Below are 14,153 nucleotides of genomic sequence, written 5' to 3'. Positions count from 1 at the left end.
GCACAAGCAGCTAATTTTGTTGTTATGGAAGTTATATAGTTATGGAAGAGTTGGCTAATAAGAGAACACATGTTTGAACTCTTTGAAATGTGTGGGGGGGGGGTGTCACTGCTGTGTGTACAGTGATGGCGTTCTGTTTTTATTCCTCTTCTATTGATTAAGGTTCCCAGTCTCATCTGCTCTTGGTCCATCAGACAGTGAACACATCGGTGTCACTGTGTGACAGAGACAAACGGGGGGCAGGAAGCACAACCAATCTTCACATATTAGTTAGATAAAGGACAATTGTGAGCAATGTCATGCTCCTCATCAATGCCAGGGATGACTGGTGGTGATATACATCGTCATCACTGACATGAAACCACAGAAGAAAATGAACTGCAAAGGAAACCTCTCAGACACTCATCTGGTCTTCACTAAGCCACCAGAAACGTGGCACTGATATCTGAAAACCACAGCAAATGCTTACTGTGATGTGTAAATGAATGGGCTCTATCGTCAGCTATATAAACAACAACACAGGAAGCTTGGAAATTATTCAGTTTGGCTGTTTGCACATGGAAAAGTTCAGAGCAGAAAATATATAGATATGTATATAAAATGTATATTCTGTTAATTTTGAGGATTTAAGGTTGCTTCATACATCACAATAAATAAAACATCCTAAATGGCATTTCTGTTTATATTAATGAGAAATAATACATTGTCTTTTCTACCAAACATTGTTCATCCTATGAATGTTCATAGCTTTATATTTGTGTTCTATATTTATTATGACTTTGTAAAATGTTTACATTTGAATGAATTATGATCATGACTTTATGCATGTTGTATTAAAAAAATACAGATTGTATCTTACATTATGCACCACGTTATGCAGATACATATTTTTTCTGTTTTGACATACTGTTTGCCTCTTTCATACACTTAGTATATATTTTTTCCAGCATGTAGGCTAGATCTTATGAAGTTTTCATTTGGTGTATCATGCATGTTAATGAGCTGTTATGGTTTTACAGTTTTTGATGACTGCTAACATGCATTTGTCAAATCTGTAGTCACATTTTCAAAACTCTAAACACAGTGAACACAACATCAGTCTTCAGTGGCTATACTATTAGTTCAATTCATGTTGTTTTTGCACAAATTGCAGTGGTTTTACATGTTTTATCATCCTTACATTTTCTATACACACAAGGTTATCCAATAACAAAATTCTGGATCATTTTTGCCTTATTTACAATTGCTTGCACACAGCATGTCAAAAATGAAACCCTAAGGTTCAAAACCTTATATACTGTATAAAATGCAAAGTTCTGCAAAAACAAAGGCAGCTGAAAACCAGCCTGTAATACATTACTGTAATACATATTTTTTGCACAGATCAATGAAATAAAATGAAGTACAGTAATGTACCGGTTCAGAGAGGAACAAATATAACAATTTTTCCTGCAATCTCAAGTGCTGGTTTGGTCCTTCACAAATGCCAGACTGGTCCCGGTGACCACCTTCTTTTGTTTTTGAATGAACTCTACCAACAACTGGTTCTAGAAGCAGAAATGGAACAGGTGGGAGGAAACACGAGGACATTTGTGATGGGACAATGTAGCATTCTGTCATTCTCATGTCATCACAAACTGGTTTATAGACCATCCAAGAGTTATGTCCCTTTTCCTCCCACCCATCTCGCCTTTCCTCAACCCCACTAAGGAACGTTTTTCAGTCTGGAGGTGGAAGGTGTATGATCATCGGCCCCATGACCAAATGTCCCTCCTGGATGCAATGGATCCCGGCTGCAGAGACATTTCAGCTGAAGACTGCCAGGGGTGAATAAGGCATACCAAGCTTTTCTATCCCAGCTGCATGGCAAGGGCCAACATCAGATGTGATGAGGATGAAAACATGTGGACAGCTGCTGAAGACCACTTACATTACACATAACAAGACAGTTCAGTTTTGTATTCTGTTTTTTCCCCCTTGTGTGGCTTTTTTGTATATGTGTATTTTTACACATATGGGACCATGGCTAATTATGTTTACAATTATGGTAATTATATTTTTGGGTTAGGCCACAATTTACAGTAATGTCCCTAATACAGTAAAATATACCCTTTACTGCAAAACTGTTACTGACTCCTTTTTTGTCTAATTACATTCCATATAGTACCTAACAGTAAAATATCACTCATTGTGTAGACAGTATGTTGCCAAAAATGCACACATTTGAAAAAAAATTACAGTAAAATTGAACTGACCAAGGAAACATCAGATGTTACTGTAAAATGTAAAATATTACATGTAATACTGTTTCTGTATTGCCATCAAATGTGTTTTTTTTTTTTACAGTAGTTGTGCAGTGATTAACTATGTTCATCTCGAATAGAGAATTTGTGCTAGTGTTTGGAAGAATGACTGGATACTGAACCAGGTTTGCTGTGTTTTAACAAAGTTGGTGTATAAAGAGAAAAATTTGTTTGCGTTGTGAAATGCAGAGTTATTATTTAGTTAAGAAAATGTGCTTTTGAACACGATATTAACTATTTGGCTATTTGTGTCAGGTAAATGTGTTGCTTTAGAATTTTGACAATGTATCACAAGTACTGGGAAACGCATGTTAGCAGTCGTCAAAAACTGTAAAATGTTATGCATATTCTGGTTCTGCTCCACGTGTTTATCTTTAAGTGCTAATATTAGATTTTTCAAAGACTTTTGGAAACATTTTGCATGTGGGCGCTCCATTCTGTGCTGAAGCGTATATTGTGAGGAAGAGGGGCGAGGCGGCAGGATGTACCTTTATTGGGCCTAATTATAGCAAGTGGCCGGTTCATATTAATGCTTCGAGTCACAGGGTTAAGTGTCCTGATAGATGAGACATGTAAATTAAAGGGACGTGTAATACCTTCCTCACCTACGCATAAACACACACACAACACAATTGGATGCTCATACTGCGCCAGTTTTGTTGTGCCAGCCTCCTCTCGCTCTTTATTTCTGTTTGGAATGACAGGATGCACAAAAATGCACGCGTAAAAGGAAAGTGTATAGGGCAAACGACGGTTAAATAGTTCTTTAAATATTTTACATTTGTTTATAATCAATTTGTTCTGCTTACAGAACGAAGTGGCACTGAATTCTGAAAATCACTAAAAAATATAGCTCATACAACATCTGTTATCAGTGTCTTTCGTTGAACCCTTTTCCCAGTTCAGCTGGAACATTAATTAAAATTCTTTTGATATACTTTTTTTATCTGTTGCTGTGGCCTATGGATGTCATCCCACTGCGAACGCCCTAAAGCCTAAATCACGCACCCAGAACACCGCCCGGGTAACTGTTTCCGTTTGGAACGACTAAGGAGGAAAAAGATGTGGTTCGCGTGAAAAACGACGTGTCAGATCGTCACGCAGATTAACACTCTTCCAATCGAGCGTTGCTTAATTAACCTTACTGTGCGTAATGAACTGAGTTGGCATTACACTCAATTTAATACCTTAATCTGACTATATTTGAACTAGTGACGGGTATTCATAGACCGTTTTCACGGTACACGTCCGCACAGGCTCGCTTTTAAACGGGTTTAAAATTTGCTTTTTAACCATTACAAACAAATTGGAAAATATCTCTAGTCGTAGATCTCATCAAGTTAACTTCGTGTCGGTGCAAATGAATCACGCTCGTGACCCTACTTACAGTAGGCTATTAATTACGGCTGATTAAAAGGAACGAACAGAAACCATTCAGAGGCCCTGCAGCTCCAGGACGAGATGACTGGGTTTTTCATCACCGCTAAGGTGACACGGGCTCTTTCTCAATCGAACAGCTGCCACCGTGCAGAAGCACCACCTATGCTACGACTCCACTCGACAATTTATGGCAGTAAAAATATTACTGGCTTGATCGAGCAATTGATTTTTCTGTGTTTAAAACTAAAGGATGGCGCTTGATTTGCAGGTGCCAGAGAGGTGTCACGTTGTTCCCATGGGCAAAATCATTAACGTGTTTATGACTAAAGTCGTTATACTTCTTTATTCGATAGCTTAAAACCATCGGGTCAAGTCTTTGAGAGTTCACCTGGCATGACTGAGGTCTGCTCAGATTATGTATCATCACACTGATGAACACGTTCCTTCTTTTAATCCCTAAATTCCTATAAATGCAGCAGCCTGGTTCACGCAGATCTATTCTTCAATGAACGCATACGTTTGCTTTGGCTAGCAGCATTGTCAACGTCATAATGATCATAATGATCAATTGTTCGGTTTGTTATCACTGATGAGAAGGTTCTCGTGCTGTGATGGCCGAGAGGTTAAGGCGTTGGATTCGAAATCCAATGGGGTTTCCCCGCGCAGGTTCGAATCCTGCTCACAGCGTACTTCTTATGGGATTTCTTTAGTGTGCTACCTTCAGATTGCCTTCGGTATACTTCAAATATCGAAAGAGCATCGTGTTCTGTTCTAGCATAACATTTACTTTCCGAATGAAGCCAGCTAAAATAAACGCTTTCATGATGAATAGCTGAGAAAGGTCAATCTGATCTTTTAGTGGATGTGTGTGTAGCTCTGTGGAAAATTGTAAATAAGGTATTTATATATTGTGGCTAAGAGAATGAATGACATCGGTCACCCTCCATACACACACCCCAGACACACCAATGTAAATAATTAAGCCCTTTTCAGTGTTCATGTGATATTCCAACCCCCAAGTTGTGCAGGAAGTTTTAACTTCTCCAGCAGCGTTAGAAGGAGCGTGTGAATGAAACAATGGTAGAATGTAAAAAGCCAGAGGTGCATTGTTCTCAAGGGCCAAGGGAGGGAGGAGGGGACAGTTTCAGATGGGCCAAGAGAGGGGGGAGTCTGAGGGAGTCTGAGGGAGTCTGAGTGAGTCTGAGGAAGGAGGGGAGAGTTTCAGATGGGCCAAGGGAGGGTCTATGCCTGTCAACACCTGTAAAAACATCTCAAATATTCTGGCCCTTTGGAGGTAATCTCTCCATGCAGTAAATCCAAAACAAAATCAAAACACTAACCAAGTGTAAAGACAATCACATGACTACATCTGCATTAGGACATGGGACCTCAGAGACCTCAGAGCACCATTACCTTAGTGATCAAAAAAAATTTAAATATAAATAAAATAATAACAGAAATAAGTGTTGGAAAGACTTGTAATCATCTGATGAAGTCAACCTACTGTGCAAAAATCAGCCATTGGATATAAGTAGCGCACATGACGTTGATGAGGTCCCATCATTTAAAATCATGCAGTAAATTGATAAAGCCCAACACATCAAAGGTTTTCAAAGTTACATTATTCCCAGCAATAGGCAGTAAAAGACTGTGATAGGCAAACAGTTGGCAGTAAAATCACACCAGACATTACTGTGGGAATTACAGTTATAATTACCTTGAACTTGCAGTGACATCACTGTCTGTGAGCTCTTGATAACTTGCTTCATGTTAGTTAAAAGCATTCCGACTTGGCAGTTTCCTGAGGCTGTGATACTCAGGCATACAGGTCAGTAACATGAAACACTGTAATGCCTTTTAATTCTAATTGTAGTTTGAGTTTTAACATGCATAATAAGTGCGTAGCAGGCTTTCCACCATATGGCAGGAAAGGTGACTCACTGGAATCACCTGTATGCAGGTGTTCCATCCTGTTATTGGCACATTTCTGCATTACATGCATATAGAAAGCTGAGACAAAGAGCGAGAAAAACAGGGGGTCATCATAGGACCATGCTGGACTGGAGGGGAGGGGCAGTGGGGCTTGAAGCTATTTGGAGATGCTTCTCTTGGCTGTGATCGTTCCGTGCACAGTCAGTGATGAGAGCAGGGTGAAAGTAATTATGCCTTGTCCCGAGGTGATAGGAGCGATAAAGCCCTGTTTATCTGCCGTCACACAAAGAGGCCGTTGTGTGGGCCGGGTTATAAAGGGTGCGCACTCAAAGGGCCCCTCGTTAAATGGCCATAAAGCTTGGGCCATGAAAGGTGCTTTTGTTACCTGCATGGAAAAAGCAAACAAGGTGAGCTCCCCTAGGTTAACAGGAAAAAAGGAAGAAGGTGATGAAGACAAGGTGTCAAAGGTCACGAAGGGGCTGCATTTATCGCTGGTTAATCAGGACTACCAGTTTCCTTCTGACATGAGAATCCTGTGGTAGGCATAATAAAACTAAGCAAAAAACAGTACCTTAAATGCAGTGGATAAGGTGCAATAAGTCAATTAGCTCTGCTGTGCTAAAAGGCAAAATGGTATCTAAAGACATTGTGCAGCACTGGAAGCATTGTTGAAAGGCAACATATTAACAACTCCTTTAGATGCTTCACCTTTCTTATGGAATTAAGAATTGACTAATTTAGCAACTATAGCAGTTTTCCAAAAAGTGTTACAGCACATTAGATACTGCACAGTGATAGAGGAACCAGAAAACTCCTTTTAAGGAGTTTATGGTACACTTTTTTATTAAGACACTTTTTTAGTGTCTTAATATGATATTAACTGAAGAATTATGATTTTGGATCTGAAATGTAGAGCCAGGCTTTGCTGTCTCCAGATGAATCATGGGAGAAAAATGTATCCAGTGTCCATGTACCCTGATGGCTTTGGGACTCCAACATCCAGCATTTGTATACTCTGGCTTTTTGCAGCTGACACAAACATACCCAGACACATTAACTCATGAAGAGCTTCCAATAGCTGTGGGACTCACACACACATATACACACGCACCCCCTCACTTTCCACACCCACACACACACACACACACACACACATTAACATGTACATTGCACACCCACCTTCCAGTTGTTTTTGTGGGGTCAAACATTAGTCAATGAGTGATGGGCATTTTGAGTGTGAGAAAATCAAATAAATTTCTTTATCTCGTTAACAAATTGCCATCAATTAGGGTCCCAAGGTTCAGCTGGAGGACCATGTGATTTATCATATTACTGTAATAGAGAGGAAATTAATTAATCAGCAAAAAAGACTAAGATTTTTTTGGCTTCATAAGATTATTGTGCACCCCAGCATTAATCAGGAAAGGTTTGTAAATGAGATGAGATAATTGTTATTTCAATTAACAGCACGTGAGCTTGGTTTAATGCAGTCCAGGACAATATATCACTGACCGGCAAGCTAAAACATGCAAAGAAATATAAGAAAAAAAACGCGCATATGTATAGCTTCGATTAGTCGTGTGTTCCGAGGAAACTCATTAGAAAGCAGGATCAGCAGACAGCTGCGAAAATGATGGGGAATATATTTGTAATCGGTGATAAGTTCTCTAATGTTCTGTCAACTAGACAGGCATTATATTTTACAGCCCATGGATTCACTGATAAACTTTGTTTTGCATCGCAAGATCCGGAGTTACGATGTGTGGTTGCGTTTTGTATGCTTGTGTGTGTTTACTAGGTAGATTTATGATAGCATAGCTTTAAAAAGAAAACCTCAATCTGGTTTTTGACTTCCTGAATTCCATTTAGCATCTAGAAAACAAAAAATAAAATAAAATAACTATAACATAAAAAAAATACTCAAATAATGATTCAATTGCATGTACAATTCATATGCAATGCAATTCCTCTACAATAAAATTGATGTACAATAAAGATAACAGCCTGTGTATCAATGCTATTTTTGATGCGGTAAAAAGCGAGGCGAGATGATCAATTTCGAGTTTCGAATTGTGGATTTCGAATAACTCTAAAGGTAATTGTCTTAGTATTTTTAAGCTGTTTTTAGCGATGAATTTGTGTTTGTAAGTGAAATCTTGCGGTTACATTTAGACCATTTTTATTTTCCTCGTGTTTATTTGCTTGAGTTTATTTGAAAAACTCAATGAGCTCATAAACTGAAGGGGTTAATCAAACAGCATAGGCCTACATAAACAAAGGGAAAGACCCTACAAAGACAGTATTACAAGAAATGTGAAATGTGTGTGTGTGTGCGCGCGCTACACTATTCAGAGACGTGACACAAGGGCAGCGATGTCATTCCAAGCATTGATTCAATTTAATTTGTGCACCTATGTCACATTGTACCAGTGACGGATTTACCAGTGGCCTGCCTATTTAAATTAGTTTAAAATCATAAAGGCGGCGGAAGAGTCAAGGGGGGGGGCGCCTTCGAATAGGCGCGAAGCACTTGGCGGTAGGCGCTGATTTCCCCTGAGCAAATTAGCTCTATTATCAGTAACAGCGACAGCAGGTAATCCACGTGATAGGGACAGAGAGGAGAAGGTGTCACCGCCTCAATCTTCTCGGGTCAGCTGCTACAAAACATTGCTATTTCGTAGCGCGTTTTCAGAAACGGCAACAACTTGGATTTTAGTAATCTGCACTGTGTGGTTGCTGCACAGTTATTACGTGAGATGACTGCAGAATCCCCATTACTTGCGTGTCGATGTAGGCCTTCATGACTAAACGTGGGCCTGCTGTCCGTGCTTCACTTTCAACTCGTCGCCTGTCACCTGGATTCGCTGATTTCCTAGTCCATAGCGTCAAAATTTTGTCCTAAACCATTCCCACTTAGACGTTGTCTTCTTTCTCATGACCCCAATGTTCCAACCTCAATTCTCAATACCAAAAATCTAATTTCAAATCAGTTCCAATATAACTTTAATGGTGCGGTTTAGCCAGTTAAACATCAGAATGAAAAGTTCGAACATTTTTTAGAGAAGAAGGACAATACAATACAAAATAAAATTTTATGAACTGGCGCTAAGGTTCACGTGACAAATACGCGTGAATAATTCACAAGGACGTTTTGGCTGCGTCTTCAACCATGAGGCCTGCGTGTTACTTGCGCAGTTGTCAGTGGTCATTTATGAGAAGCATTATTTTTTAGTGATTCATTAATTTACTTTCATAATTTTGCATAAATGAAAATAGACGAAGCTGGATACATGTTGAGTAGCCCTATAGCAATAATCAGATATTACGATAGTCACTAAATCACAATTGTTGTTTAATTTAAAAGCTTTTAAAAATATAATTCCGTCTATTACCTTTATGAACAAGCCTGATAAATTACGTTTCAACCACTGGCGTGATTACCAACATTTTTCTTCTTCATGTTGTTCTTGTGGTAGCGCTTGTTGTGAATAGCGGTAGGCTACTTACTGTTTGTAAATAATAATTGTATTCGCGAAAATTAGCTGAGAGATAAAGAAATACTCTCGATAGACTAACTGGGAATATAAAACATTTAGCTGGCGTGTTGCAAAATTTAAATCATAATTGGACAAACCGATAGAGTTTCTAGGTCAGCTGTTTACATAGAAAAGAAACCATGAGTGGCCTCTGGGTGTGACAGGAGCGCTCCCCCAAAGCTCTCACCCGGTGGCGGAAAACGAGAGCGTGATTAGTTAATTAGAAAACTGTCAAGTTATACAACCCCCGCGAGACAAGGGCTGGAGCCAATCGGCTCTTGCTCAAACGTTGAAGTGGATAAGCATTTACTCTAGGAAGTGCACTGTGTAAGACGCGATGGCAACCTTGTCTTTTAGAGAAGAATTTGAAGAGAAATATCGGGAATCTGCAAAGAGGTGAATAGATATTATTTATTTTAGCAGCCATGATAAGCTTTTGTTGTGTTTTGCAGTAGGCTACGTAGACGCAAACCAACTGGACGTAGTAGTCTATGTCTTATTTATTTTAGTCTGCTTTTTAAACAGGATGGGATCGAAGTGGTGGCAGTCACGGTCTAACGTGTGAACGCTGTCGGTCAGAAGAAAAAGCTGAACTGCCCGTTTCGTGCGTTTTTCGCATTCTGGGAAAACACGTTTGTGCGCAGAATTTCAATTTCTAGGCGGCTATAAGTTTCATGTAGTGACTTTTGGTGTTTTGCGCACTCTGAACAGTTCAAGCAACGTTCCGGACAGTAGCTGCTATGGAGAAATCAAAAAACTTCAGGATCGACGCTCTACTGGCAGACGAAACGCATCGAGGTAACCGAGAACTGTCCCCTTCTCTGAGTAACGACAGTCCAACGGGTAGCCCGGTGTCCTGCCGCCGTGCCGACACCCCGTCTCCTCGTACCATTCAGCTTCAGACAGGGATCATACCCAAGCCAGGTCTGCTCAATCTTCCGCACCCAGGACTTTCCCCTTTGCCGCAGGGTTCAATCTCGGGCATGTACCCAGCGCCCATGTACCCTATGACGGCGTTGGGAGCCCAACACCCAGCATTTGCGTACTCTGGCTTTTCTCAACTGACCCAAACTTACCCAGAATACCTGAAGACAGCAGCAATGGCAGGATCCCTACCGTTGGAGCACTGGATAAGAGCCGGAATCATGGTGCCTCGCCTGCCAGACTACAGCAGTGAGTTACTCCTTAATTTGTGAAGCAGAGGCGAAAGGACGTTCATGTTTAAATTAATTTTAATTACAATTAAAATTAGCCCATATTTTTACAGGATAACATAGGATATGGATACATATATATAGCCTATATATTGCGTGTGTGTGTGCATGTATATGTGTGTGTGTTTGTGTTTACAAAGGCAGTTTAGATCTAGGGGGCAAACGTCAGGACTGTCAATTGCAGGAACCTGTTCTATAACAAATACGACCCAAGAGTCAACGTGTCTCGTAAAGCAAATAATAATGTACCACTTTTAAGGCACGCAAAATTACAGCCTGTGAATGTTAGACGCATGTGCTCCGTTACTGTATATACAAATGTGTGTTTGTGTGTGTGAGAGAGAGAGCGAGCGAGAGAGAGAGAGTGTATGTGTGTGTGTCCGTGTGCATGTGTCCGTGTGTGTGTGTGTGTGTGTGTGTGTGTGTGTGTGTGTGTGCGCGCGAATGTGTGTGTGTGTGTGTGTGTGTGTGTGAGAGAGAGTCCTGCGGATATTGAAAGCCCTTCATGGGTTAATGTGTCACTACTAAGTTCAAGAGTTTTTTATAACTGTGACGTTTTGCCAATGTTAAGCTAAAAGGCTCGGGTGTGACAAGTACTTGAGAGACAATAGATTATTTAATAATTGCAGGTTTGTAATTTTATTGCAGGTGACAGTATTAGTCACAGGGAATGTTACTGGTATTAGAATTAGCAAAATATGTTGTTTCTATGCTTGTCCTTCTATTTATGTGATGTGTTATATGATAACATATTGCCTACAGAGAAATGAAATATCTTTCAAATGATAAAATAATAATAACAATAATAATAGCATATAGAACATAAAGATGGCAAACACATTATCCACTGTCTGTCAGTCAAACAAAAGATGAAAATAATGGTGAAAAGGGAGATGGCAAGTCTTGTGGATCTGTTGATTTGAAAATGGAGCCTGCATGTACAGGGTTCATAACTGTGTCATAACTGTTCTGAGCTCTACCTTTTGTTTTGTGAAACCACAATTTATAGCAATTTGCAATGGTCCACTTTTTGGCTTATTTATATACCTATAAACGTCATCTTATTTGAAAATGCCTTTGTGTGTGGAGGAGACTATAAACAAACACCTTAAGTGTTCTTGAGTTCATCAATAAAATCCCACAAGCGTTCATTGAATTTTCATTAAGTTAATGGTGTGCTCTTTCGTTTATGGTCCTCACATCAACAATAAAGTGCAGTAAAGCTATTACCTTTAATGATTGCAGACAAATTCTGGCTTTGTGTATGTGTTTGGTTGTAATACTTTAGATTATATAAAAGACATACAAATCTTACGGAAATAATTTGGACGTGAATTATTGCAGAGCAATGAAATTGTCCCTTTGTTCTTAAGTCTTAAGGTTTGTGAACACATTTTATGTTAAGTTGTAATCTATTTAGGGTTTTAACAATGACGTACATGCTTTTAAGAGAGAATGTTCCCCCTAACAAATCAATAAAAATGATCAAACGTAAAGCAAATGTATTTTCACTTATTTATTACTAAACTGGACAACATTTTAGAACATAATACAAACACTAAACAATAACATAATCCTATTTACAATACAGTAAAATCTGTAAAAAAAAAAAGTATTATTATTATTACTCTTTGTATACTTATATTTAATCTTTTTGTAAGTAAGTCCAGCCTCTTGGTTGGGATATCCTTAGTTTCTAACTAATAAAATGTTTCTGTGCAACTAGCATAGACAGTTCAGCTTAGATTGGTTATGTTTAGTTCGTGATTTATGGTATAACTAATCTGGTGGCTGTAGCACAGGAGTGAAGCCTTCACCAAATGACCTGTGTTCCTCTTTGTTCTTCTTTAGATGGTCCTCAAACGGGCCTGATGGGTAAATGTCGGAGGCCGCGTACGGCATTTACCAGTCAGCAGCTGCTTGAGCTGGAGAACCAGTTCAAACTCAACAAGTACTTGTCCCGGCCCAAGCGCTTTGAGGTGGCCACCTCACTAATGCTAACTGAGACACAGGTAAGGTGTGTGTGTGTGTGTGTGTGTGTGTGTGCGTGTGTGTGTGTGTGTGTGTCTGTGACTACTCTCATATGATGTATGCACCTGATTTTAGTCAAGTGCATATTTCTATAACGGGGCTGCTTTGATCACGTCTTGTGATAGAACTGGCATAGAGAGAGGGATCCGATTAAAGATCAGTTGTGCTAAATACAGAAAAACTTTATTGTCCTTGCAAAATTGTCCTGTCTGCTTCAACTTAGTACTTGGGGGTCCATAAAGGACTCGTCAGCATTGTTTCAGCACGGATCATGAGGATCTATTCAGTTGAAGGCCTTGTTCTCTATGACCAACATCTATGTGTGTGCGTGTGTGCGTGTTCGTGCGTGTGTGTGTGTGTGTGCGCGCGTGTACGTGCAGGTTAAGATCTGGTTCCAGAACCGCAGAATGAAATGGAAACGCAGCCGTAAAGCTAAGGAGCAAGCCGCCCAGATAGAGGCGGAGCGACAGCGGGGCGGAGCTAAACCCATCAATGAGGACTCAGCCGGAGAACCCCAGAGGGCAGGTCCTCAGGACGCAGATGGGCTCGGTGAAGAGGATGCGGATGAAGACGAAGATGAGGAGGATGAAGATGAGGTTGAGCAGCATGAGTTCTTGAACGGCAACATCGGCATGCAGGGTTCGGACTTTCTTCACCGTGACACAGAGGTGGAGTACCACCGCCACAGCCCGTTCTCTGATGATGAGATGGGGCCTATGGGAGGCGGGGACAGGAAGATTGGGGCAGGATTATGAGAGGACAAGACAGGTCAAAAGACGAGCACCACCCTCCACGTTTCGAAATGATCAACTGCCAGTTCTTGATGGGCACGTTTGAACAGTTCAGCCAACTCCATTGTGACTTGTGGTAATACAGTGTTAAAAAAGGAAACTGTAAAAATTGTAATACAGGTTTGCAAGACTGCAGTACATGCAGCCAAATCACTGTGGAATTTTGAGTTTTCCCTTATTTAACACATCAACCTCAACTCATCCAGGACTTACCAAGCTCTTTATAAATACATGTTATCCTGTAACATCAGTGTCAACACTATGTTCTGCCTTGTACAGAGCTCCAGAATCTCAGTTTGACACCTCAAATATGATTCCTTGTCTAATAGCTACTCTCATAAAATAACACACGTGCAGGAATGCGCCACAATTTTTTATCTTCGAGTGAGTTTCCCCAAAGTCACGTAGTTAAGACATGGACGTCACTTATTTTGAAAACATAACATAAATGCAGTCCGGCTGATGCATTCGGTTCAGATGCTTCTCAAATTCGTTTTCCTGTAAGAAACCAAGCGCGCGCTTTCATAGAAAATAAATCAGCGACGGGGCTCTCGTGAGGTTTGTTGCCGCGTTGGTCAGTCCTGTCGGTGTTGAACAATGTTTAAAATATATTGCAGTATACAATAATTTCTACTTATTTTGATTAAAAATTATTTTTTTCGTTTCATGAAATTTCAGTTGTTTCGTTTATTATTTCAGCATCTCGTGAAAATAATATAAGCGCGGACACTTTGTGATTCTTTCATTAGGAACATAATACATATTTCGTTTTGTTGACTAAAATAAGCTGAATCAAATATTATTTAATGAATGAAGCAAAACCTGCTTATAGAGGTAACACTAATTAATATTTCCACAGTACACATTCAAAAACAGGCTTGTGGGGTGAAATCTGCCGTTTCAGAAACCATCTCATGTCCCCAACGTAAATTACGCATATGAGTTAAGATTAGAACAAGGAATTGG

At 39.9% G+C, this 14,153-nt stretch overlaps 1 protein-coding gene and 1 non-coding gene across 4 annotated transcripts; both read left to right on the top strand.

The window, feature by feature from the left end:
• Positions 1 to 4,288: 4,288 nt before the first annotated feature.
• Positions 4,289 to 4,370, top strand: trnas-cga (transfer RNA serine (anticodon CGA)). The gene has a single exon. It is a non-coding gene; the product is annotated as a tRNA-Ser (tRNA).
• A 5,051-nt stretch (positions 4,371 to 9,421) lies between these two features.
• On the top strand, positions 9,422 to 13,785 carry mnx2b (motor neuron and pancreas homeobox 2b). Of its 3 annotated transcripts, XM_077024121.1 has the most exons (6): positions 9,422 to 9,547; positions 9,677 to 9,755; positions 9,863 to 9,949; positions 10,100 to 10,324; positions 12,217 to 12,377; positions 12,777 to 13,785. In XM_077024121.1, the coding sequence occupies exons 3-6, from the start codon at positions 9,892 to 9,894 to the stop codon at positions 13,149 to 13,151; spliced, it is 819 nt and encodes a 272-aa protein (XP_076880236.1). In that variant the 5' UTR covers positions 9,422 to 9,547; positions 9,677 to 9,755; positions 9,863 to 9,891; the 3' UTR covers positions 13,152 to 13,785. The 3 variants fall into 3 exon arrangements, with proteins under 3 accessions (XP_076880236.1, XP_076880234.1, XP_076880235.1); XM_077024119.1 differs by having other exon boundaries at positions 9,863 to 10,324; XM_077024120.1 differs by having other exon boundaries at positions 9,677 to 9,949.
• Positions 13,786 to 14,153: the final 368 nt, after the last annotated feature.

This window comes from Brachyhypopomus gauderio, chromosome 12, assembly GCF_052324685.1.
Source record: "Brachyhypopomus gauderio isolate BG-103 chromosome 12, BGAUD_0.2, whole genome shotgun sequence".
Lineage (NCBI taxonomy): Eukaryota > Metazoa > Chordata > Actinopteri > Gymnotiformes > Hypopomidae > Brachyhypopomus > Brachyhypopomus gauderio.
This window is presented reverse-complemented; position numbering and strand designations above follow the sequence as displayed.